The 26,558-nt window shown below is 41.7% G+C and overlaps 1 protein-coding gene across 2 annotated transcripts in view; it reads right to left on the bottom strand.

The window, feature by feature from the left end:
- The window catches only part of LOC129124921 (netrin-4-like), a 45,900-nt gene that overhangs the window by 5,298 nt on the left and 14,044 nt on the right, over window positions 1–26,558 (bottom strand). For both annotated transcript variants that reach the window (XM_054640118.2, XM_077184817.1), the window contains exons 3-6: window positions 20,408–20,671; window positions 8,556–8,682; window positions 8,035–8,223; window positions 205–418 (exon numbers count right to left, since the gene is read on the bottom strand). In XM_054640118.2, coding sequence (XP_054496093.2) covers window positions 205–418; window positions 8,035–8,223; window positions 8,556–8,682; window positions 20,408–20,671 — 794 coding nt within the window. The remainder of the gene's footprint in view (window positions 1–204; window positions 419–8,034; window positions 8,224–8,555; window positions 8,683–20,407; window positions 20,672–26,558) is intronic.

The following is a 26,558-nucleotide window of genomic DNA, read 5'->3' as shown; positions in this document are numbered from 1 at the left end:
TATTATTACTGCCAAGATTCATCTGTTCAAGATTGCCTTGGATAATGCAGCGGACTTCAAGGTGTAAATGTAACCTTAAAAACCACCTATGATTTACAGCCACCTTTTCAAATTGTGCACCCTCCAATCTTTGATATTTCTGTAGAATTTGTTTCATTTCACAGAGTCCCATCTCAGAGTGACCCCAGAGCAGGGCTTCTTTACCCGTTGAAACACGTCCCAGTGCGCTGGTCACAGTCTCTGGCGCAGTCACAGGGCTGACAGCCGTTCTCTCCAAAGCCCCAGTAGCCCACCAGGCACCTGTCACAGCTGGGACCTGCCACTCCTGGTTTGCAGTAGCAGAATCCTGTCCGGGGGTGGCATCTCCAGCTGCTGCTGAACGTGGTGTTGGCTGAACCCATGGGCTGGCAGGCACAGGCTGTGGACACACAGCAAGAGACACCATTCAAATACATGGGGTACATAGGGTCAAGCTGCTTAAGTGACATTTCAGCAAGGCTGGTGAACTTGTACCTTCTTCCTCATGGTCAGTAGTTTTAAGTCAGAACTAGTAAACATTGCATTTTGGCCTACATTTGCATTTTTTATTTCTTTTTAATTTGTTAGACAAAGCAGAACAAGTACTACTGTGAGCATTTGTGTATGAAAGTCAGTTCTTCCCTGCTACACAAATTGTGATCACACAGGGTTTTCAAGTGATACCAGAAAACGTCCTCTGTGTGTTTATTTTTAAAGGGGCTTGAAGGTAATTCACTTTAAAAGTGTTTTGCAGAAAGTTTCACTAGCAAGGGCAAGGAAAAGATTTATAGCTATTGCCTACATTGCCTTTCCTGTAAACACAGAAATCACAAAACTGCTGTTTCCTCTGGGGTAGATGCAGATTATACAGGTGGTTCAGATGACCTGAAACACATTTTCAATTTCTGCCTCTAAAGAGTGCACAAATTTCCTTCAGTTCCTTTCTAAAGTGCTAAACATCACACCATGCAGCACTGTATGTGCCTAAAGAAGCTGATCATTTATTTTTTTTTACAAATGCATGAGCAGATTTTTTCAAGGATGGTTAGCAGAATGGGAGAAGACCTCTAAACTTACTAGATGTATTTTACATGTAGCTGAAGGAAATAGGAGGAAAAACCTTGAAATCTTTCAAATAGTGTTGCCAGTTTCACACCAGCCTATCAACTCAAGGCAATTTGGCAGGAAAACAGATAGTTACAGCCCCATGGGCATCTCTTCCTGCACAGACAATAAATTGTCATAATCCTACACCACTGGTACATTCCTGATGTGACAGCATCAGGGAGGGATTCACAGAGAGGTACAAGCCAGCACAGTTGACTCCTCTCCATCAGGGCAGAACCTGTCTGGGATGGCCAAGCCTCATGCCAGCAGCTCTGAAGTAAAATACAAGCAGTAAACAAGCCCACTCATCTCTGATGTTCAGACAAATTTGATCAAAATGAGAACTGAGCTGAACTCCAGGCCTTCATATTTCAGATCTCTTTTGTGTTAAGAAAGCGGCATGCCCTGACTTTTACTTGTAGCAGACTGAAAAGGTAATGCATCACTACTTCATCCATCTGGAAGAGGGCAGAAATAAAAATCTTGTGGCTAAGGCCTGCTTTTACAGAGATTTTCAGTTAAATGTTGAACACCCAAGGTGTTTAGATAGCTTGAATCAGAGGCCAGCCTTTTTGGATGCTTATTTGAACCAAACATGATCTGCAAAGCTTTTGAAGTTTGCCCATCATTGTTTCTGATCAAACTACTTTTCTTCATGAGCTCACAGATAAGAGACTAAATGAACACTCTGATCCCACACATCACTTTCCAAGGGGAAAGGGGCAAATATAGGACTAAAGAAAATTTAAAATGTAGCAGGGACAGATCCCCCTTCATCTGCAACCTCATATTTCAAACTCAGGAAAAGAAAATACCTTTTGAAAACAGTACAAGAAGAAGAGCGAGCAATTTTGTTTAAAGGGCATTTCACTTACAATCTGCTTACCATATAGTTATTTTTTTTCCCCCCACACCCTGTGTTCTTTATGCCAATAATTTCAATAATATTATTCTACTGCTGTGGATGGATCTGGGCCCGTTGTGCTCAGGGGACTCTAGCACAACAGCCTAGGGACAGAAAAGCCACGTGCTGTCATGGGCAATGTGCTGGGCACAAAGGGCGGGCTGGCGCGGGGCAGCAGCCTCGCCTGCTCGCCACAAAGCAGCCCCGACTCTGGGAGCAAACCCAGGGCTTGTGCTGTCACTGCTGGAGAGCAGGTGGAACACTGAAGTGCTCATTAGCCCTGACAGGTTCAAAGGAAGGTCTGATTTTTTGCTGCTGAACTTGATTTCAACCCCCACCCCATTTTTGCAGGGCTGACTACATCACCCTAAAAAAAGAGATTCTTAGTTTGTCAGTCACTGAAAACAATAGATGGCATAGATTTGGAGAGCAGGATGGGAAACACCCTTCCTTCATTACAGACAGGTTTGAGACACAAGGAGTAAGAGTTTGCCAACATCAGGGTCACTTGAATCCAGGATGGTTTTCACTGTAATATTGCAATATGGAGTGGAGTTTTCACTTAAAATGCCTTAGATTTCTGCAACTTCTGGGTCTGTCTTTATCCCTCTTATTTCTAGTTTTTGGGTTTCATCAGTGAGAGTCACTTAACAGATGGGTAACTCACATCATTAGACTACCCTATCCCCAGCTGAGACTGGAACCTGATTCAGAAGATGGGAACTTCTCCTACCCTATTCCTAAGGGAAAATGTGGCAGCACAGTGACTGAAAGCACTGGTAAAAGCTGATGAGGAAGCAGAAAACAAAAGTGCCTTTTTTATTTTGAGGCTACAGTTCAGTAAAAATAATGTTCCCAGATGGACATATTCTCCTGTTAGAAACTGGGACAGCTTCTGGTGCATCAGAAAGCAAGCTGAATCAGTACATGTACAACACTTTCAGATGAGTTATACAAGTGGCTTGCAAACTCTTTACTCAGTCTGTGTTTATTTAGCATTTCAGCTTGGGTGGGTACATTGTCTGGCTTCCAGAGTATTATGGCCAAAATCCCAGTTGTGATCTAAGGTAACTCCTAAAATAAGAGCCCACATGTCACATGCTGAAGGGGCAGCTGTGGATGACTGGGTTTTTATCTGTTTAACAGTACCATGGATTTGCAAATAAACCTCACTATTAAAGAAACATAAAAGCATGTTTCCAAAACCTCACCCTTTAACATTTTCCAATATTTGACAACCCTTTCCCAACTGGTTTTTGCTTCTTTTCTCTTGGCAAACCCTCATTTTCTCTCCATCCACCTCCCTGTCTAACAAAACAGCAGCCAATGCGACAATGGCCTTGTTTGTCAAAGGCATCATCAATTATGTTAGGGACGGTGTGCAGACAATCCTGGCTCAGAGCTGGGCAGTTTATTTTGGTTCTCCCTTTGACAGTAGCATAGTGAAAAACAGAATTTTACTTTAGAGTTGCCTATTGGTCACAGAGTGTCATGAATATCCTCTTGCCTTTTAGTCTCACTCCCATACCAAGTATTTGTCAGACACTACTGTAAAAGGGAGGAGACAAGAAATAATGAAAAATGAATAATTCATACTGCAATCCCCACTCAATTCCCTAATAAATCTGTCTGCCCTCAGCACAGCTGTCTTCCCCATGTAATTAGACACAGATGTAAAATATAATATTGGTTGTAACAGTATGGTCCCAGCTTACAGGAAAATATCAGGTGCTCCAAGTCAGTCAATGGCCTGTGATGTATCTTGTCTTAAACTTTTGTCTAATAATACTGCATAAGATATAGCTGTGAGCAGACTGGCTATTTGATTTAAAAAACCAGGCAAAATAAAAAAATCAAATAGTTTTTTGGGTCTGAAATATATACATGTGCATCTTGGAAGTATATTATCAAACCAGTGTGATTTTTAAAGCATGTCAGGTGTGGGGATTGACTCTGCCAATGATGTTTCTTAAATGAAGGAAATAAGATAGCTCTGTGTGTGGTCAGGGCTGATTAAGACAGACTTTGAACCAAGATGTGATGGGGCCTTTGTGATATTAGAATTAAAAGTTCACTCCCTCTGCTCAGAAGTAAAAGGATGAGAAGCAGAGCCTTTCAGACCATGTGTGTGCATGTGCATCTGGGCACATTTTAATTTTCTAGCCTCGTTCTTTGAGTAAAAAAGCTTGTTTTCCTGGAGACCCTTTTTAATGGGTCTACATGCCTGCATTACTTTTAAGCTAAGCAAAGGGTGAGTACAAAAGATGGTGCCATTTCAGAAGGATCCCTTAAGCCTTGGAATAAGCCACAGGAAAGAGCCAAGGATACAGCAGCTTTTCTAACCATTGGTTAGGAAACAATTAGGCTTTTGAATCAAAGCTCCCATACAAGTCTATATACAAACTACTTAATCCTGTGTTGTCACCCCCAATAACAGGCAGGTGTGTGCCTTACTCAGGGACTCTTTTCATGCCTTTTTTTCTTTTTAATATAGATCTAAGCAGTGTCCAAACAAGGCTCTGCCCATGACCCTGCTCTCATTCATCCCAGCTGGTAGGAACAGGAGAAGCAAAGGGATCAGAGGCAGGCTACCTCTGCAGACAAAAAGGAATAGCAGATTCACACTTCCATATCAAATTTCAGCAGATTTTTTTTTTTTGAGGGAATGTCTTTGCAGTCTCACACTGGAGGGTCAGCTAAGGGTGGTTTAGATAGTGCCAGGAGATCCAATTGTTATACAACTTTTTTTTTTTTCAGAGCAGATTAAGAGAGAATGCTATTCACTATTATGACTAATGCTTAAAGACTGTTTCTGGGCCTAAGCAGTGTCCTGTTAACTTTCTGGGAGCCTGAGGGGGATGTCACAGCTGAACCTAGACTTTGCTCTGGATGGCAGAGCACTCTTCAAGCGTGCTTTCTCAAAGGGATTAGCACAGCATTTCATTCAGCTTTTTCATCAGACTTCCTTTCCCAGCTCAGTATCTACTGTACACAAGGGTCAAGTTTTCATCTCCCATTGAAAGTTTTTTTTTCCTCTGAGCTCAAAATGGGAAGATGGGCACTAGGTTGCTCTCACCAACACCATCCATTCAGTCTGCTCTTTGCAGTTTATTACTGCTTTTCAACACTTTCTCATTGGGTGGGTCTTTCATTTAGTGTTGTTAGTCTGGCACTGTTTGCATGAATTTCTCAAAGTGAGATGATGCCTTGGAATTGGTACACTTAAATCCTAGAAACCATGTTAATCCAGAAATGGCAGCTCTTCACTTTGTAATCAGCAGGCTGAGGTATGACAAAAATCAAACTGGTGGTCTCATTGTCTAATACATTAGCAATGCTCAAAATAGGAACTTTTTTTACTGAGAAACCAGAGCTGATTTTAGGGTCACACAACCCGAACAACTCGGACCACACCAGATGAGGTTTACTGGCAATGCAAGTTTTCAACCTAAAGTATGGAGAAGAGGGCCTCTATCCTGCAGGAGGCTTTGCAGTTTAATGTTAGCTGATGATGGTCCTGGAAGAAAAACCTTCCTTCTATCAAACTGAGTCTGTTCTAACCAAAGCCTGCCTCCATTGGTGTTTCTGGTTTTGCTGTCTCTGGTAATAACCAAAGGAGGGAAGTGTTCCCTGAAAACTCTCTGCAGAGGTGCACTGGAACATGAAGTGCACACCTACACTCTGCCTGCAATCCTCATGGGGAAGTGTTCGGGGATCAGGTCTTCCATCATACAAAGTGCTACCCATTATGGGAATTGGTCAAATCTTATTGTGGGAATTCTCTTATTTGCCTTAAATTAAAGGCGAAAGGCACAGAGTAACCATCTCCTTCCCAGTTTTCTTTGAAGTCTGTAGTTATATCCAGAGTTCCTCCTGCTCCCACAGAGGTACAAGCATCGTGCACACAGCTGCTGTAAAAGCCAAGTGAGCTGCAATGCCCTTTCCTTATATCTTGATATGGCAAACATTCATAAATGCCTTTACACCCCTGGGAAAGGTCCCATTGAATCATTCACAGATAGGGTCGTGCTTACCTTTGCTGCTGAATCAAACCCATTAAATTCATCTCAGCTAAGAGAAACTCTAGTGCAGGCTAGTGACCCAGAGTACCTCTTAAGGAAATAGATATGCTTTAGAGGGCAATTCAGTCCATCTGTTTCAGGCATCTACCTTAGACTGCAATAAATAATTCCCCTGAGGTCCCTCTGTTTCTCCACTGACAGAACAAGGAGCCTAGAAAAGACATATAACTTTCAGTGACTAAAGCAGGATGGCAGCTCTCTAGGCCTGAGCATGCAACTCAGAGTGCAGACAATTGCATTTGGGGGCCTTCTGCTGGCAGCAGCACCTTCCCAGGTGAAAAGAACATTGTGCTTGACTGGCACAACGGGAATAAAGCTCTTTCAACAAGGTGAATTTCTGAACAGTTTTCTCTTGCTATGCAGAGTTTTGGCAGGGGTTACTGAGAGACCTGTAACCAGACCAGACAAGAGAGGCAGACGTAGAGTCAAGGTCTGATTTCATCTAGGCAAACAGTTCTAGGGTTTCCAGACAGATAGGCTGTATTTTCAAACAACGTTTTTTCCTCTTTGCTGCTCTCCAGTGCTCCTTGACTTTAGCAGTTATCTAGTATTACACATGATGCAGGTTACTGCACCATCTCCCTGCTGCTCAGTACAAGAGCTCATACCCAGATTCTTTCAGGTGCTATGAGATTGAAAACTAATCTCCTGGCATAATAATTTGTTCTCATTACTATATTTCCCTGTAGCAGATCTGCTCAGAGTAGAAACAGAACTGGAAAGAGGCCACTATAGAACACTACAGGACACAGGGTGAGCCAGATAAGCTCACCCTCTGCCTGTCTGTTGAGCCATGTTCTGTGATGAACACTGTGAAAATCAGAAGAAAAAGGTTGTGTAGAAGCAGTCTGCTGTCACCAAGTTCCAGTGGGAAGAAGGCAAAAGAGCAGAAACATTGGATATGTTGGGCACAGAAAGTTTAAGTAATATCACAGGACACACAATCCTAGGGAGAGGAGTAACCTAAACATTTAAGAGGAATCATGTTGAAGAACATTAAAAGGGTCAGCAAAGCTTCAAAAACTCATTATGTCAGTGGGCAAGAGGTCAGACAACAGAGGATGAAGTTCTCTATGTTGGCAACTCATGTTGAGCTATGGGGAAGGAAAATTATCCAAAGGGGAAAAAAGAAATTAAGTATATTGCTGGAAATAGCAACCTCTCAAACAGATGTGAGATAGAATCAGACATGTGAAGCCTGGCAGGATACTCAGGAAACATTTACTTTAAGTGAGGGAGATTTGGGCTGTTTGCCAGACTGGCTGGGTGCAAACTATCTTGATCCAGAGGTTGTACATCCTCTATGTGCAGCCATTAGTGCCTCTGTGCCAGAGACACACCCTGACACATTCTGCTGAAGTGTTAATTATGTAATTAATTTGGGCAGTGCACTCCATAACAGCTGTAGAGTCTGGAAATAAGTCTGAGTTCTGAGGTATTTGTTCCCAAGTGAATATGCACAGTTCCAGGCCTCCTGTATCGTCTGCATCTATTATATGTATTTATGTGCACAGATGTTGCACAAACAAATGGAAATTAACAGTAGCTTGCACATAGGCTCACACAGTCTTGGGAGGTACAGAACAAAACCCCAGGTAAATAAAAGGTGCCTCAAGAGAAAAGGAACCATATTAATTTAAAACCAAACACAAGAAGAATGTACCTCTCCCCAGGAGGCAATGCATTTGGAGAATTGAATCAGTTATCACAAAAAAGGTATCATAACATGGGGACAAAGAGACAAAAAAATCAGGATGATCACCTTTGATCAAAAGCCCCTGTAGCTTAGGAAAAGATACAAAGAAAATACAGTAATACTCATGAGTTACCTCTATAGGAATTACTGATTCTATAGAAATGATTTTGTTCTTTTACTGATTCTTTCACCATTCATTTTTCACCTCGTGTAAGGTGGTCACTTACGTTTGCAGACGTCTGGAGAAGACAAGGGCTTGCCTCTGTCTCTGTAGAAGCCAGGCTTGCACCTCTGGCAGCGATGCCCCTCGGTGTTGTGCTGGCAGCTGTCACAGACGCCCCCGCTGCGCTTCCCCGAGGCCAGCCACACGCTCAGGTCAAAGTGGCAGCTCTCGGCGTGGTTGTGGCAGCGACACTCTGGGGGGGACAGGGGAACGTCCTTCAGGCTGACACAGCTGACACAGTAATCATGGGAGCATTTCCCAAACCCTTCTGGCAGTGCTTTAAACCCTGCTAGAACCCGGAATGTGAGGGGGAGTAGCTACATGAAAATTCCACTCCCCAGTAGCCCCAGTGCAGAAGAATGACCTGCACACTGAAGTTCTCCATCAGTGATCAGCAATTTATCCCCAGTTTCTGTAATGGCACCATTACTGTAAATCACAGAAGTCTTTGTAGGGGAGCTTTGCCTGCTGTTATGGTGAGTGCTCACCCTGAGAGCCTGGGTCAGCAAACTCCCTTCCACTTACTTCTGCATTCATTAGGTGCCCCTGTTTTCCCATCTCCTGGCTTCCAAGGCTGGTCGTTGTAGAGCGGAGCACATTTCTCACAGTGGTCCCCGGCCGTGTTGTGTCTGCACACGCACTTCCCATGGACCTGCCAGGGAAAAGAGAGCACAGTCAAAGGGCCACAGCAACAGGTGGAGTCCCCAGCAGCTCATGAGGAGCTGGGACTTCTGCACAATTCCCACACAGCTGCCTGGCTCTCTTAGGAAACCCACAGAGCCTGCAGCTAAAACATGTAGCTCTCTCTTCTCACAGTTATTAATGATGTAGAATTTTTCCTATATCTTATAAAATGCACATAGCAACAATTTAACTCTCAGTTGGCTGACTAACTACTGCATTGATGAACAACCTGTAGACTCTAAATTTGGTGAGCTGACAGGTCTTATTTTGATTTAAAAGTTCAGGGCAAGAGCAGGCAAAGAGTATCAAATATACTCTGGGCTAGCAGAGCCAAGTCAGAGGAGACCACAGGCTAACAGAGCATGCTGGGCTCTGTCTTGATGTTAACACTGATCTGGAAGAGAGTCTAAATCTAGGGAAGTGAAATCACCATGAATTATGAAATTTTAAATTGTTAGATGAATGAGGAAATAGTCACGGACATCCTAGCACAGTTAAAAATGTAGCAAAAATATTAAAAATGGAAAAATACCAACCACAATGCTCCCACAGAAAAGTGGGAGAGCTTTGAGCCATTCCATGAGGAAGGTACTGATATTTTAACTTAGGTACAATAGGCACCAGCCTGCCAACTTACATATGACTATATATAAATTAGGTTAGTAGAAAAGACCCAATAAAATTTCGGGCTATGGAACTAAGAGCACTGTAACTCCAAGGGCACAAAAAATTGTACCTGCAATGCTGTGCTCAGTTTTGAACATCTTATTAGCAGATTAATTAGGAATTAGAAGAAGTTCAACAAAAACGAGCAAAAGCTGCCTGAAGTACAGGGCTGAAGTACATAAACCCAAGTAAGTTAGAAAAGAATACATAGTATTCGATGGGCAAATAAAGTGCAAAATGTCTTGACTAAGACATAGTTCTCTCCATGACTATTTGCTTGAGAAATTACTTGAAGAAAAAACTTGCTTCCTTTGTACTTACTTGCCTTCCTTGGAACACAATAATGATTTTTAGTCATGGAAATATTCAAATTTTGAAGCAGGTATTCACACCAGAAACCAAATCTTGCAAACTGAGCTAGTCCAGCCTTCAAAGAGAAAGTTACCATTGAAACTACTTCTGCTCTCAAGTAATTTTACACACCAGGAATAAAGCAGCCACTTCCACAATAAACGGTGATTTGGTGCACAAGATTCTGTAATATTAACCCACATTTATGAACAGCCTTATAGCAGGGTTTTTATGTTGTTGCTGGGTTTTGGTTGTTTGTTGCTTTTTAAAATAAATAAATAAATAGTAATCCAATATCTGTTTGCAATGCCTCAGGGAATTCACAGATAAATTTTTGGAGGCAATATCAAGCATAGGGTGTGAGAGAAAGAGAAGGGTGGTACCATAAGTCAAGTTCCACGTTTATCACAAGAGCAGCTGGTATTTTGCCAGGAGACGCTGGAACTAGAGCAGGAAATGTGCAGAAATCAGGGGCTAGACCCCTGTCCCTCCATGGGCTGCTGAGAATCCTGAGCTCAGCACATAACAAAAGCTACAGCACGTAACAAAAAAACCAGGCTGAAATTTCATTTTGACTGGCGTGTGAATTGACTTTAATCCTTTAACCTCCCCATTAACACGAGTTAGGTTTTTCCACGGTCTGTCCTGAAAGCCGGGCTCTCCCTGCAGCCCCATCTGGCAGAGCGGGTAGCCCGGGATCAGCAGAGCCGCCTTCCAAAGAGGAGTAGCAGGGATGTGCCCCCTGCCCCCAAACCCATGTGCCCGCAGCTCTCTGCCCTCCGCTGCCCGGGTGTCTGAGCCTCAGTGGTGCGGCCGGCAGGGACAGGAGCGGCTGCAGCTGAGCCATCGCCCTCCGCGGCCAGCGGGCAGCGCCTCCGCCCCGAGCGCTGGGCAGGGCTGCGGGTCTGCCCCAGCCTCTCCGGCCCCACACAGGAAACCCATCCGCGTTCAGGGCACGAACAGCGGGACAAAGGACAGAGAAAAAGGAGAAAATACTAATACAACAGCGTTGTGCTTTTCGCTATTCGGGTTTGACATTTCAGGCTTCAAGTTCTCCCCTGTGGTCACAGAAGCTGCTCTTCAAAAGGCAGAGAACAGGGGAAAGGTAAAATGAACCCGACCCCAAAATTCAGACTCCACCTGAACTTCACAGCTCATTCTACAATGGGTCAGAACAAAATCCTAGATCTCTTCACTTTCTTAGGAAATACTTCTTGAAATGTATTTCTGTGTAAAATCTGCAAGTTAGCCCATTTTATTGTTTAGAAATACATGTAATACTCCGAATACAGAATACTCTGTATTCACTATATTAAAAAATATATTTGAAAAGTGCTGAGACCATGTAGTTGGGAAATGATAGAATTAAACCATGCAATCTCATTTTAGCCTTGAATGACATGATCAAATATTCATTATTCCACAGGAGCCTGTGCTTACAGTGCACAGCACAGATGGTGTGAACACTCATGAACAATTATTCAGAAAAATAAACAGGAAAATTCAGTGAGAGAGGAAAGGAAAGGCTGAGCTATTCTTTGGAAAGTAGACGTGTTAGTTTGCTCATTGCCCACTGGTTTGTTTGAACTATAGTTTATGGCATGTTATGACCAGGACAGAGGCAGAGAAGAGGCTTCTTCCTACCTGTGATCCCTGCTGTGGAACAGCTCCCAAATCCACATGGAAGGGTGACTGGCTCTCCTGCTGGCTGTCTGCTTGGCTTTTCAGCCCTTTTGTCTAAGCCACTGAGCAGGCACAAGGAAACAGGGAAGCTGGCATGGAGCTTCTTTTACAAAAGGTTACATTTGGGTACTAACATTTTTGGCATAGGTTGAAGAAGAAGGCAAAGAGAATTGACTGGTATTGGTGCAAAGGTAAAGCAAAATGAAAGAGAAAGTAGTCTACCATGTGTATCAAGGAATATTTTTTCCATGGAGAATAATCTCAGATAGCATTCATGGGTGAAACAGCTACAGAAGAGAGCGCAACATGAGAGGACAATGAATTACAGAGAGGATTTGGTTAGGAGAACAGAGATGAACAGCTCACATTGACCACACAAGAAAAATGATTAATGGATATAAGGGGCCATCTCAGAAAGACTGGTTAGTGCAGGAAAAGCTGACCTGTGGAATAGACCTGTTACATTTGAGTGTAAGATGAAATAAGGTTAGCTGAAGTTGCTGTGAGTAAGGAGACAATTTGTTCTGTTAAAGAGGAAGAGATAGGAGAGGCAGCCAGAGACTAAAGTCCAGGAAGGAGCAAGAAGGAAATACTGGAAACTGTGAGATAAAAGAGGAAATGGGATACTGCTAAAAGACAGGAGGATATGAGAATCACATTCAACACCAGCACAAGAACAGGTGTGTCCCTGAGTTGTTATTCACTGCTAAAATAAGTCTGCACTTCTCTCACCAAAGTGTGACCAAAAAGCTGGAAAACTGCAATCTCTACCAAATGCAAGATCTCAGGATGCACTGGATCACAAATATCATACCAGGGAAGAGAAAATAATCAGACAAGTACAGAGCCAGGGCAACACCTTTCTATGCCCTTGAAAGCGGGGCAGATTTACATGGACATAATGATGATTAATAAGATTAATAAGAAGAGGAGTGTCAGGAAGCAACAAGGACCAGCTGCTCTTTAAGGGCCAAAGAGCTCCAAGCTGAGGTTTTCAACAGCAAAGGCTGGGCCCTTACTGAGGGGGCACCATCCCAAGCACAGAGGGCAGAGCAGGGAGCTGGCACCACAGAAACAAAAAGGAAAGGGACTGGGGTAATTCAGGAGCAGCAAGACACAGGCCAAGAAAAACACAACATAGATGCAAAATCTATTCAGAGGGCAGAATGAGAGACAAGCTACAGCACAGGCCAGGGAAAGGTACAGACCTAGAGCAGAGCCCCAACACCCTCCAGGAGGCTAGGCCAGAGGCAGGGATGCAAACAAGCACCAAGAGCCCAAGGCTGAGCTTAAATAGGACCCCCAAGCCAATGGACAGAGAGCACGGGTGAGAGTCCCAGGTGGGGCTGGTCAAGGATGTTAAAGTTCTATTAGTGCTTTCAGGACACTAATAATAACACTGATTTCCACTGGATTGATGTCATTGGCATCTTTAGGATATCTGACTACAAAGAACCACCTGATACTTTGAGGGCAAGAGATATTTCAGTCTTCATCTGGAGCTGGCAGTCCAGGTGGAGGAAGCTTGAAAGCAAGGTGTGAGCAACAGAGGCAAGATTCATGCCACCAGTTAGGAAATAAAACAGTTTTTAGCTAAAACCTCAGTAGTTTATGACACTGATTTATATGAATGCCTATAAATGTATTAGTACAGCAGATGAAAAATGAAGATCCAGGGGATTTCTGTATCAACTCTATATTTCACTTTGTCCTTTTGTTCCATAGGTAACACTTCATCCCTTATCCTGATCCTTAGGTACAAAAGTGTTTAGGCCTATATGGACTTCTCCACTGTGCTCACTGCTGCAATATTTGAAACGTTTGGAAACATTACGAAATTTATTTTTATGACACTTCCCTTCATCTGCTTTTCCTCATTACTCTGATAGCTGTCTTGTCTCTGAAGCTCTTTCCCCTCCATTGTATTGAGAGTTCAGTTGCTCTCACTAATTTTTTTGAAACTGGATGGTGTCTTCCGAAGTTATTGTGGGGAATGGATCTGAGAAAAAGATGCAGGCAGGCAGACTGTGATTATATAAATTCCCCATTTCATAATACCAGTCTGAAGTCCCATGTGCATCTCCTGGAATAGTTTGTGTTCTTGCACTCCTGCTCTCCAAGTGCATTCAGCTGGGGTTGCTCCTGTCACTAATGCAGGCTGTCAGCTTTGAAAGATGAAAACTGCTGCTTTAAATGCTGATATTCTGGCTTCCTCGTACTTCAAGTTTTTTAATCAATTTTGCAAAGGGTAGACATTTATAAACTGACATACTTGAATTTAGAGGGTATAATTAGTCCAGGAAAGGAAGACAAATGTTTTGCTATACTCAGTCACCATCACATTGGCTTTAATGGCCATGTGAAAGTGAGTTCTACTTTTGTGTTTTGGTATAGCAGCTGTGTTCTCAGACTGTGGGTTCGTGATCTAAACTTTTTTTGGACAATCTCAATTTGAGACATTTCCTTACTATTTCTTTCTATGCTATCACTTACATCATGCCCTGAGTTATGTATAAATTGGGCTGTAAAACCAAACCATGTTTGGAAAAAAGCTAAACTGAGAGGGTTTTTTCCCTTGGCACTAGTATTTTTAATCTGGATTAATTCCCTCATCTGTCTCACAGTACAGTCATGCTGTTACAAGTCTGGTGTTGCTGCCAAAGGCTTTGATTTGTACATCAACCACCTGAGCAGCTTTGGATCAGGACATAGAGGAGGTTATAGCTTTGTGCATTTTAATGCCAGGATGATCAGTTCCAACCATTTAGCTTGACCTGCTATACTCAGCTGTGAGTTTCATCCAGTAATTCTTCCATCAAGCTCTTCTGGTGGATTTGTAGCACATAGTACAGAACTTTATCCTGTTTTCATACAACAGTTCTAAGAAATTACATGATACTTGGTCATCTTTGCACAAAGCTTCTTCACCTGAATTCTGATTTACAGCTGAGAAAGTGAGAGAAAATTTTCCAGTTCTTTGTCCTGCAGTTTTAATTTTTTTTTAACTCTGTTCAGCTTTGTATAATACCTGAAGCCTCTTGCTTTTTCTCTGCCCATTTAGTTTCTTTACCTATTGTCCTTTCATTAAACATTGTGGTTGTTGCTCTTTCTCCTGGGCTACTCTCAGTCTGTTTGGGGGCTTTTTTCCTAATGAATGAAGGTTAAATTTGGAAGCCTTCCAGGTCAGAGCAACTGTTGCTGATTCAGAAAAAAAGTTTGCCTTCAGACTCTGTATTCACTCTGTAATGTCACCAGAGAAATTTGGGATACTGCAATTTGCAGTGACATCAGATGCTATCCCTTACCTGCTTGTAGTAAATTGACTCTTCCTGGGTCATTTTGCATGGTTAAATGAAACAGTGTCTGCTGTTCTGCTTTGTTTCTCTTACAGTTCAAATGGGCTCTGTGGTCTCTCTGAATGACATATCCATGCAGATTTATAAAAAATCCTTGAATATCAAGCCCTAAGGAGAGCACATACAACTTATAAGAGGCCAAACTAAAAATGTCCTTCAACTTTGAAAAAGTTACAAAGAGAATGGGTGATCTGGGAGGAAGTCCCAGATTACAGTGCCTGCTGTGGGCAGATGGACAGTTCAAATTCCTGCTCTAATCAGGAATGAGAAAAGCCATTATTGTCCTCTATCACTTGCTGTTTTCTGGGAGAAGGGCTAATACATGTATATGTCAGAAAACTACTACACATATGGGTGTCTTCTGAGGGAGCTCAGTTTCTGGCTCATACTTGGTGACTTTGGTAAATTAACTCTACCTGAACTTGACAGGGATAAGTAGAGCTGGGACACCTGTGGCAGGGCCACCTGAGCCCATGTGGGCTTTGATCTTCATAGTGAGTGAATGAGCTGCTGCTGGTCCCAAATTCACTGAATTGGTAATGGTGGAGAAAAACCAGTGATAGTGCTCTGCTGAACATTCAGACTGACATCCCTAAGAGCTTTTTGGACAGTAACAAGATAATATTACTCAGCCTGTAACAGTTTCAAAACACAGCTCTACCTTCTGCCTGAATTCACCTCCCTCAGTTCATACTTCATTCTGCTTGCTTATTGTCTCCTTTCTGAATTCTACCTTGATTATTATTGATTCTGGGGACTAGCTGTCCTCTTGTTTTTGCCTGCAGTGCCAGTAGCTCCATTATCAATCTGTAACAAACTGCACATGATGAGCAGCTGTCAGGCTGAAATGCAGCATCTGAGTTACAGTAGATCACCAGCTCTTGGTGAGTGTCTTAAGAATGGAGGAAGAAGAAAGAGGAATGAGACTCAGTATTCAAATATTGAGTGCCTGAATCATAGAGTGATGAGTAAGTACCACTGTTCAAATGTCCTGAAAGTGAGTGGCACCTCTTGCACCTCTGAGTTCTGGGCACAGCTGGAATCAGATAATGTGAAAACTTAGCTGGGGATTATGAATAGAACTGCACAAGATATCTGAAGAGGAGGTAGATAATATTTACAAGGCTTACAACAGCCTGGTCACCTAGAAAACTGATGTACAAAAGCAAGTTTTTCCTTATGTAACCCCCATTATGCCAAACAAGGAATCCTACTTAGAACCAGATCCTGCTCCCTTTGAAGTAAGGGGAAAACTTTCCATTTGCTTCATTGTGCAGGATCAGGCCCACAGGGAGTCTAGTTTGTCTCTGTAAACAGGATAAAGAAGCAAAAGAAACATCCGAGGCCACTTGTAAGAATTTCCTGGCACTGTAGGTACCAATAATTAACAAGTAAAAAAAAAAAAAACAAAACCAAACCCTAATGCTTTATACAAAAACATTTTCATCCACATTTGCTTTCCTCTTTCTGAACTTACTTCTCATGAGCTAGAAAGAGAATTGTGAAATGTTTGGCAAACAAAAAGGACTTTGGTCTAGATTCTGTGTTCTGTCCATGTGCACTTTCTGCTTTGTAAACTTTGTTCTGGAAGCACCTCTGGACTCACCTAAAATGAGCCATCAAAGCAGATCCTAAACCTGGCAGCTCTGTAGAAGCACACATAACTTTGTGCATCCTGCAGTGTCAATACCTGGGACAGGATTGTGTTCTGCTGCATCCAACCATAGAACAAGACTAGATGCATTCAGCTGGCTGGGTCCTGGCAGTTGTTTCACTTGTAACAGCATGTTAATAACCCCCATTAATTTAAAAAAATAAAAAAAAAAAAGACTGGGAAACTATTTGTAAGAGTTTGAAAAATGCAGGCTGTGATATTCAGACAGGAGAATTTTGCCATTAGCTACCATAGAAAGCTATTGAAGTTGGGTGAGGAATGACATCTCTGTGTCTCCTTTTATTTTTCTAATCCGAGGAAAGCTAAATAGAAACCAAGGAAACATTACTGTCAATAGCAACAGACCTCAAATTCAAGACATGTTTGTCCTGAAGTTTCTTGCCTACTTACAGTTCCCATCTTGATATCTCAAAGTTTTCCTCCTATCCAACATGATATTCTCAGTAGTTTTTGCAGGAAATGTCATCTAGATAAATTGTGTTGAGAGGGGTTCATGGCTTGTTAAAAAAAAAAGCCCCACAGAAAGAGTAAGTACTATTGTTTTGCTCCAAAATAAGAAGTCAGAGAATATTTTCATTGGATCCTATGCACCTATTTTGGATCTCACTGTATTTTCACAAACTTATGACCAGAAATATGCATGCAACTCTGTAGGATTTCAAAATATGAGGAATGATGCATCACTTGGACATTGGGTTTACAATCTGCAGCTTTCTCGTATCCATTTGTTGCTATGACACTGTGTCATCTGTGACATTGCTTCTCATGGAGCTGCATTTCTTATTGGCAGTCTCAGTGGAGAAGCCAGAAGCTGAATGGGTTGCCACAACTGAAGAGACATATCCACAATAAACTGATCATTGATAGATTATCCAACAGCCATAGCTCATCCAGTCCCTCCAAAATGGTGTTGAAAAATATTGGTTCCACAGTATCAAGAAATTTGCTTTAATTTTCTCCACTATTTAGCCTTCATGTAGTATCAGTTTAGCAGCATGAGGAGAATTACAAATGGAAGAGATATCTCTCAGAGTAGGAAGAGCAGACTTGCAACTTAACACAACAATGTATTTTCTAAGACCCAAGTGCAAAATGATCTCAGATTTTGGGCCTATCCCATATCAAACAATTACAGTTGTATTCTACATGAAATTGTTTTTGTCTTTGTTAAGTACAGAAAATAAATATATCATAGGAGGACTATGAGCAATTAAGAGGCTGAAACTCATAGTACTTAAGACTTTCTGTGGAGGTCTTTATTTTTTTGCAGCATTTCACTTAATTACCTAACAGCAGCCCAGGAAACAAAGCTGCTCTGCCTTCAATCTCTGGATGATGTACATTAAAAACTGTGTGTCTTGGGACTTGTTCTGCCCATGTGTACCTTAAATATTAGATGTGGCCTGTGGATTGAATCAGATTATTTCTGGATGTGCAGTGTTTGTAACATCTTTTCCACACCCTGTTTTATGTGGGTCACCATTACCATGTGACTGAAAGCAGAGCACTTTGCCAAGAAATTGCAAAATGGCAAAGAGTTTTTTGCAGTGTAGGTTGGCTGATGGGAACTGTATCATTGGTGTTGAACCCTCAACAACAAAAGCCTTTTCCTCCTGCTTGTAGGCAAGGAGATTGCTGTGTTTCAAGCCAAAAAGTTTCACACTTACATAAACTCCCTCATGCCAGCTGGGTAAACCAAACCTTGAGGTCTGGACCTATGTAAACTCTCCCCTCACCACTACAATATAATTATTGGCAAATATTAGTTAAAATGCAAAAGGATCCAAGGACCTGGATCTTTCAGGAATGGGTTTTCTCTTGTGTTTGAGAAAGGCTTGAGTTGTAATGTCCAAAGTACAGAAAAGATGAATACAGTAGCATGAGCATCTTTACTCCAGGCTTGTGTGATCCGGGAGTGGAATTTTAAATTTTTGCCACCCAAGGTTTCACACTTCTGTGGTTAGTACAGAAATAGAACCTAAGGAACCTTCCCATCATATCTGCAGAAGGAGGATCAACAGCTCCTTTTGGTTCTTGGGAAAGAGGAGACAAGGAGGAACCACCTTAATTTGCAGCAGAGATTATTTAGGCAGGCACTAAAGAAGAGCTTTCAAGATGTTAAAACCAGAACAACTACTGAAGGTTTGAATGTTCTTTGTCAGAAAAATCTCACTCAACAAGCATTCACTAGTGGATGGTTCAGGGGTGCTTGATCACACCTTTCAGTGAGGGCACAAACCACCCCACTTGTGGTCTTTTCCAGGCCACCTCTAGGATTCTAGAGATAGTTAAAACTACAGAAGGCTTTTCTTATTTTTTGCACAGCTGTGTTTGAATTCTTGCTTAGACAAAAACTTGATAATATCTGTGAGAATCATGTGCTGCATCCACCCTCTGTCTCCTGGGACATGAGTCACTCGTGAAGTGCATTTCATCAAAACTATTTCACCTTCTGCCCTGTGAAGTCATTGATGGCACAAAAAGATTCTATTCCCTTGTGACCAGTGGGAAAAATATCCAGTCATAGTTTACAGTGGTTATGCCAGTAACACACACAATTTTGTGTTTTCCTTTTCTGATGGGCAGAATGTTTATTTTTCTACCAGCTGCATTCACTTAGTGTGTTATTCATCTATTTGATTTCACTATGTGTCCATTTAACAGTTTGCAGTAAGGATGATCCACTCTCTAAACAGCTTTTCTCCACACAGTTATGATTTAAGTGGGTCTATATTATTTGAATCTGATAGTATCACATAGTATAGCTGAATCTTGGATTTGTACCACAGATGGAACAGATTCAGAAATGATTTGAAAGTCATACAGTCCTAATTATCTTACAACATCTACCTCTGAACCTAGGAAAGTTGAAAGGAAGACAATGAATACACGTTCCAAAATAAGAAAAACCAAAATGTCAAGTGTACCGTGTATCTAAAGGGACAGAAATTAGCTTATAATGTTTTTCTTGAGTCTTTTATGTCAGAGTGCACTGGGGGCTAGAGTTTTAAGGGTTATTTGGATTTTCAAAACCCAATACAGAGACAGAGATTTCTGGATCCAGGGGAGATATTGACTAGTTTAAAGTGGCTTGAATTCTATCTCTGATGTATGTGTGTAGATGTACCTGGATATTTGATTAGATTAAATCTCCTCATGACTGTTATTACAGTTCTCTACACAATGCTTGCAGCTAAATCAAAAAGGTGTCATCAGTCATTTCCTCTGAATTTCAATGTCTGAGTGTGCATTCAAACAACTCCTCTTGTGCACATCTAGAGTCAAATGCAGATAAAAGACTGAACAGGGAAGGGACACTCCAACCACAACAGAATAATTTTACTACAAGGTTTGGCTTTTTAAAAAAAAATTCTATCTTATTTTAAGATGCATGGATAAAAGAGTGGGAGAGCAGATGTTATTTTCACATCTTGAACGCTGCTGTCTATGTTGTGAAAGTAACAGAAGGTTGAAAGTCTAAAAGTGATGGCTGAAACCCTAAGCATGACAGAACTGCTCATGGCACACAGACTGAGAAAATCTGAGATCTGATGCTGAAATTCTGCCCAGGGCAGACTTTGTATCAAAGATATTATTTCAGTTCTGTGCAGGCATATAAGTAGGAGATTTCACTCACTATATTTGGGGTTGGATCTCTGTTCCAATTATGAAGACCCCTTTCAATTTATAGGTATCTTGAGGTTCATGGTTTTTAGCAATTTATTTGTGTTTAAGAGTTCCAGAGTTTTTAGCAGTTATTATACCTGAAACTATAGAAAGGAGTATAGGGAATATTTTTTCCAGAGTGGTGTAGGTTTCACTAATGTGGATTGACTGTGCTGCCCTTGTTTTTGGGTAAGCTTAGGGAGGCTGGGACAGGATCACACATAAAATGTACATTTAGGCTGAGGCAGCAGAAGCAAGTAGCAAGTCGAGTAAGCTGATAAATGTCTGGAACTCACCATGTTCTCCATGACTCCCGTCCTGTTGGCAAGCTCACATTCCTCTGCATGCCCATTGCAAAAGCAGCTTCCCCGGATGATCAGGTCATAAATAGCATAGTGGGCAAATCTTTGGGGTTTCTCTACCAATCCTGAGCCATGGCAGGGACATTCCTGTCTTTTCAACAGAAGCAGGCGGAGGTTGGTGAGCTTCAGGAGATCCTGGGCCTCAGGGCTGTAAGGGTCTTCAATCTTGTTGGCCGGACTTAAGGCACGATAAATAACCTGAAAGAGACAAAGTTCACACCCCAGAGCTGACAATAGTGCTCTGCATACACAGCAAATATCCCAAGATGATCTTTAGGAAAAAGCAGAAAGCCCTCACTTCTTGTAGTTCAGGCAATATGTCAAGGACAAGAGAAATCTACTTCCTTGTGTTTCTGAGCCCAGTGACACCAGTGTCACTCAGAGAAATCCAATAAATGCAGTGTTAATGCCGTCCCAATTTCTGGAAGCATTTTAGGAGCATGACTTGAGCGTGAGTTCTAGAGTCAGGTACACAAAGGCACTAAGGGCATCTATGAAAGAAGTGGAAACTGTGATCATACTTTTTTTCCCAGGTCACCCGAACTGTGGTGGAAACACAGCTTAGTTTAGGGCAAGTGAGCACTGAGGGAGCCGTGTCTGCACACACAGCCAGGTGGTTTATTACTCAGAAGCAGCTACAGAGCAGTGAGTTCACAGGACCCGAGGTGCTTGGTGCCTGCTGGCTCCCTGCAGGTTGTTACTCTTTTGTCACAGCATTTCTGCTGTTTGATAGTTCTCCAGAGCAGCAACAGCTGGGCTTTGAGCATCACAGTTCTAATCTGGTGTTTAACAGTGACTGTTGTATTTTAGCTCACCAGCACTCTACCCTTCTCTATATCTTGGGGTGTGCTTGTTTCTGATGCTTTTGGGAGAGGTTGATAATGGAGGGCTGCACCACAGTCCTGGCCAGTGAAATAGAGAACTGTTAGCACTGTTTCCAGGCTTAGATGTGCTAACTCCAATTTGACAGTAGTTTTCTCCTCTGCTTGAGTTTTTCCATCATGGCAGTGGTATTTACCCTTGGGATTCTTTGGCCCTGCTTTATAAGTGGTGACAGTGTCTGTCTGACTCACTCTGTTAGTATTAGCAGAGTGAAATATTTGTTTCCATAGGGATTCCCTTTTTCTCTCTCTCAGTTTTTCTTTTTCTTTATTCCTAGTGATCAGTTTAAATGGTTGCAGCATGTAGAGTACTTTTGCTCCTTTTTGCTTGCAGAAGCCACAAAAGAGCTTGTGGTACATGCCTAGGAGATAGTTCAGTTGCATGGTGATGGCACATGGAGAGACAAATACCCTTATTTAACAGAATCAGCTGCCAGGCTTTGCACTGAACCCAGCAAAGGCAGTGGTACCTCTCCCACCTGTCCACAGTGTTTTCTATTTTATTAACTCTGTTCTTTTTTTTCTTTTAATTCTCTTCTCTGATACTGTCAGCTACTTACAAAGCTGCAGACAGCCTTGCTTGGTGAGATCAGAGATGCTCATAGCTCCTTGTTTGATAGAGCTGTGGGCAGATTGCCCAGGCTGTGCAATGCAGGTGCCCACATTCCCCTGACCAATGAAGCCATGACAAAATAGCCCAAGCGTTTCCACCCTGGTGTCTGCATTCCCCTGGTCAATGGAACCATAAGCAAATGGCTCATTCTGTTTTGTCCAGGTGCCCAGCATTCCCCTTACTGGTGGATTCACAGGACAAAGACCAAATCTGCATATCTGTCCAGTTCCCCTAATCCAGGATGGGCTGATCTTTTGGTGGAAACCATTATATGAACCCTGTCTCTTTCCCAGTCCCTTGTGGATCACACAGAGATGGAGTGGATTCTCAGGGTCCTGAGCACCTGGTTGTGTATAGACACACACATATCTCCTTCCCATGTTATCAGCTAAACTAAGACCAAGGCAGGGAACTGGGTGGAAAAGTTCTGAAGAGCCTGCTGAGCTCAGAGATATCAAAAAATGGTTAAAAGTCCCTGTGAAACTGGGATAAACCATTTAAATTGGCATAAACCAGAGGAATTGAGGGTAAAGCAGTCTATTTAGCCACTAACTTTTCTAAGCTCACACTTTTTAAAGTGTTCTCACACTTAGCATTCTTGTCTATGGTTTCTCTAATATGCATGCTTAGTTAAGATGGTATCTCCTTTCAGACCTCCAGAGGATACCCACCAGATAAGTGGCTTGAGAACACAAATGCTAGAGGTACTTCACTCCATAAGATACACATCTGAAAGGTAATTGATAAAGCACTGGTTTCTGCAAGACCTGCTCTGCTCCTGCCAGTGACCTTCTTATACTTTCACATATAGGTAAAGCCTTATAAAATAAGGGCCTTGTTTCCCTTGTACAGTCGTGGCTCAGGCCTGCTCCTTAGGCTAAGCAGAAGGGAAATATGGGAGAATGACTCATCTGGAATAGAGGTAGAGAGATTTGAGAGCTGTGAGAGCTGTGAGAGCCGCGCTGTGGCTGCCGCGTGTCCACATCGCGGTGCTTGGTTGGCTTGGGCTTGTTGTGCCTTAAAACTGTGTAAACTGCTAAAACTGCTTAAAAAGGCCTGGTTCTTGCAATAAAGCCACTCTCCTCTGCACTGCCTGGGGACTCTGTGTCACTTTGCTTTGTACATTGTACAAGGCTGGGCAAGAGGCCTCATGTCTGTGCCAGAGATCCCAGCTGTGAACAGCTATGGGACTCCTCACAGGAGATAGAGAGGAAGGGAGAATGAGGTGAAGGAAAAGAGTTTTTACTGCATCTGTCTGAAAAAAATTGGCAGATAATGACCAAAATGTTTCTTTTTTCTCTCTGGCACTATACATCTTGATAGCATTAGTCTTGCACTGTATTATGGTAAGTGTGAAGAAAATCCTGTGCACTACTAGAAACCAATTTTGTACATGGTATGACAAGTTTGAACAGATGGATTCATATTTTGGGGTCTCCAGTCAATTATCCATCCTCCCCATGTCGTAATTGGCATTCTGAGAGCACTGAGGTCTTTAGGCAAGCAGCAGCTGTCAGGGGCTCTTCTCTCACCAAAGGGCCACTTGCTTTCACCAAGCTGTTTTGTTTCTCATTTCTTTGCTTGACAGCTTAGAAAAAGGTTTGGTTTCCTGTGGCTTTATTGTTTTGCAAATATTTTCATTTCTGGCCTTGCCTCTCTTGAGAGGAGTTACTTTGGCATTTTCCATATCCCATTAGAACACTGAACATCATTTGTGAGTAGAGACATTAATAGCTTGGAAGTCCCGTAGGGATTGTGGCATCCTTTTAAGAATAAAACAGTATTCCATTCCAGCTGAGGTACAAGAGTTTGTTTGTATGATTAATTCATGACACATTTCTGTCTGGGATAAGCTCACTGGTGAGACTGGATTTGCTTGTCCTTATTTCTCCCAAGGCAAGTCTTGTTAAGTGTTAAAGATCTGATTTGGGTGACATAACACTGCTGAGGTCTTCTGGGAGCTGCTTAAATGTTCTTCTAGGATTCAACCTCCAGTAAGGAATCAGCCTTCCTTAACTTTGTAAAAATCAAAGACATTTTGATTAGCAGATATATTGTGCCAATAGAAGTAGGTTTAGGTGAGCTACATTTTGCACAGAGGTAGCAATTTTATTTCATAATTAAACCAGTTTAGGTTTTATTTCACAAATGCATAAAACTAGAAAATGGAATTTCTCTCTCTTCTGGATGTCCCATTCTCCTTGAAATATTGGTGGTTAAAATCCTCATCTTTTGCCTCACTTTTAATATTTTGATTGAATGTTCTGTCTCACATGAAAGTGCCAGTCAGAAAGTGGTTCTTGAACATATTGATTGCTGTACTGTCAAGAAAAAGATGTTTGTACCTGTAATTTCTCCTCATTAGTCTACTACATGTATTGATTCAAATAATTCTAGATTGGGATAATTTTTTAAAAAAGAAATGGTATCTCACCTTACATCCTAGAATTATTTTTCCATAAATGTATAATTTAGCTAAAAATAAATAAATAAATAGCCAAACAAAACCAACTCTCCAAACTTTTTTCTGTGTTATGAATGCATGACTATATTTTGAATGAATGTGTTTGGGTTTATAATTCCCTAAGGAAAAATGGATAGTAAATTAAGAGAGATTGGTGGTGGCTATATATATAGGTTGACAATTTTATATGATTTAGGGAATAATTTTATTTCTTTAATAAAGGAGAAGGTATTGCTTTGGTAAAAATACAGAGTGGAGAATGCAACCATTTGGTCATAGTCCCAGCACAATTGCTCACTATAATGCTCAGCAAGTAACTGGGGCCTCATGCTCTTCTGGATTGATTTCAGTAGGAACTCAGTTTTATGCACTGTTTTCTTTCCATAAAAATGGAATATTGGTATTCAAGTACTTTGTGCAATGGGGGGAATATTAATAAACTTGTTTCTGGAAAATTCCCTAAGAATTCCTGGAGATGGATATCCATACATACAATTTTAATAATTACAGGCAAGAGATAAGAGTTTGGCCATCTCAACCATTGATGCATGAATGCATTAAAGATTAGACTATAAATGGATCTAAGTATTATTGAGCTCCTAGAGTCATGAGCTGTAAGAGAAGGCATTCCACCTTTTCACTGTTATTTGTTCCTTTTATTTCAGTTCACAGGGTTGGTAATTCTAAGGCCTATGAAGCAAGTTCCTTCTATACAGATAGACATTTGACTTCTGCCTTTTGCAGAAAAGCAGAAATATTTTTTTTTCATTTCCCAGAGATACTGTGTGAATTTTCAGTTTTCCATTACATTAATGTAAAAGATATGAAGAGAGTATAATGAAAAAGAAGTCTTTTCTTTTAATTGAGATGCAAGTTTTGAAAAGAGCTTCCCATGATTTTCACTGTAAAGCTATTTCTCATCTAATGAGATCTCTGTCTGGTAGCAAGCTCTGTTCTTTTTTTGCTGTAATGGACTGGTCTGAAATCTCCCAGTTGTTTCCCTAAATATCAGCGTGCAGCTGTCATGAAAGCAGCACAGGCACAGCTGCAGAAGAAAATCTGATGGTGACTGAGTCTGCTTAGGGACACCCTAGAAATCTTTCCATTGAACTGGGTGGAAGCTGAAGGTGTGCAGCACCTCTGTAATTTAACCCTTGGTGGAAATCCGTCCTAGGTCACGAGTTTCTCTTATAACCAGGAGCTGGCACTGGAGCTGAATGCTGAGTGGGATGTTCATGCTTATCTGCATATCTGCCATCGAGCGCATATTTGTCATTCTCATTCTCAAAAGTCAGTCAGCTGCGCCTCAAAAAGATGGTCCCTGTCCTCTCGTGACCTTCCTCCGAGCAAGGAAGTCTGGAAAATGCTGTAAGTGTGCAGAACTAAAAGGCAGCCACTGTTAGGTGACTGGTTTTGCTGTATACAAGTTGGCACTGCTTCACATTGTTTTATCAACAATCAAGAGATCATCTTCATTTCGGAGACAGTGTCTCAGATTTTTGATTTCTTGCCATAGGTTTTTCTTCTCCATTCCTGATGCATCTAATTCTGTTTTCTTAACATGATCTTCCAGACAGTATTAGCCAGAAGAGATGTGAACACAACAAATGTTCCCCCTTGCAAACTCATAGCCTAAGGTCAAGGAATATGAATCATAAATGGAGGGCAGTGCCAATGCGTGGCCTCCTGTAAAAGAGGATCTTTATGCAGAGCAAGAATTTGATATTACAAATCATCCTTAAGCTGTGTTCATCATGCTGCACACACTCAGGTTAATGAGGTGAGAAATGTCTGTGTGCTTATATTGGGTCCATCAGAAGGAAGCTGCAATAAAAACTCTCATCACTCCTAAATCCTCTTCATTAAGAGATTTTCATGTGAGTTGATTTTATTCTTAAAGGAACAGTAAGCAATTGTCTCAGAAATTTTCCTACCCAGTGACATATATCCTCTGTTTTATTTGATGGACTTCTATCTTGTGATACAGTAGTCTTTTTTCTGATTTACTGTTTGGAGCACAGAGAAAATCTAACTCTTTTCCCAGAAGGTCTATTCTCACAACTCATGGAATGGTGTTTTTTAGTCAAGATCTGCTGCTTTTCTGTCCTTCCAGAGAACAAAGCTTAG

This window comes from Agelaius phoeniceus, chromosome 11, assembly GCF_051311805.1.
Source record: "Agelaius phoeniceus isolate bAgePho1 chromosome 11, bAgePho1.hap1, whole genome shotgun sequence".
Classification (NCBI taxonomy): Eukaryota; Metazoa; Chordata; class Aves; order Passeriformes; family Icteridae; genus Agelaius; species Agelaius phoeniceus.
The sequence above is the reverse complement of the archived record's forward strand: the minus strand, read 5'-3'. Positions and strand labels throughout refer to the sequence as shown.